General features: G+C 54.1%; 1 protein-coding gene across 1 annotated transcript in view; it reads right to left on the bottom strand.

Moving 5' to 3' along the window:
* Window positions 1-146, bottom strand: part of MRPS30 (mitochondrial ribosomal protein S30) — a 5,148-nt gene extending 5,002 nt beyond the window's left edge. Inside the window, exon 1 of the mRNA XM_035889485.1 lies at window positions 24-146. Coding sequence (XP_035745378.1) covers window positions 24-146 — 123 coding nt within the window. The remainder of the gene's footprint in view (window positions 1-23) is intronic.
* Window positions 147-458: the final 312 nt, after the last annotated feature.

The following is a 458-nucleotide window of genomic DNA, read 5'->3' as shown; positions in this document are numbered from 1 at the left end:
TGCCGACCCTTCCTCCCCGGTGCCAGTCTGCCCTCCAGAGGGAGGCCCGCGTCCCGAGCTGAATGGCTGCGTGGCACAGGCAAGGAGCCTCTACCTGCTTTCATTCGAGAGGGCAGCGGGTTTGAACCAACTTCCTCCGTGTTCATCTTCGGGAGAAAATGGCCCCACCCCTCGCTGGTTTGAAGGGCCGACCTCTCAATCTGAACAGCAGGGATAGAATCATAGAATCACTTTGGTTGGAAAAGACTTTTAAGATCATCGAGTCCAACCGTTAACCTAACCCTGCCATCCCACCACTAAACCATGTCCCTAAGCACCTCATCTATCCTTCTTTTAAATACCTCCAGGGATGGGGACTCGACCACCTCCCTGGGCAGCCCATTCCAGAGCCTGACAACCCTTTCCATGAAGAAGTTTTTCCTAATGTCTAGCCTAAACCTGCCCTGGCGCAGCTTCAA

Source organism: Egretta garzetta, unplaced genomic scaffold (assembly GCF_000687185.1).
Source record: "Egretta garzetta isolate BGI_Z169 unplaced genomic scaffold, ASM68718v1 scaffold712, whole genome shotgun sequence".
NCBI lineage: Eukaryota > Metazoa > Chordata > Aves > Pelecaniformes > Ardeidae > Egretta > Egretta garzetta.
Note: the sequence above shows the minus strand (reverse complement) of the source record. Positions and strands in the feature narration are given on the sequence as shown.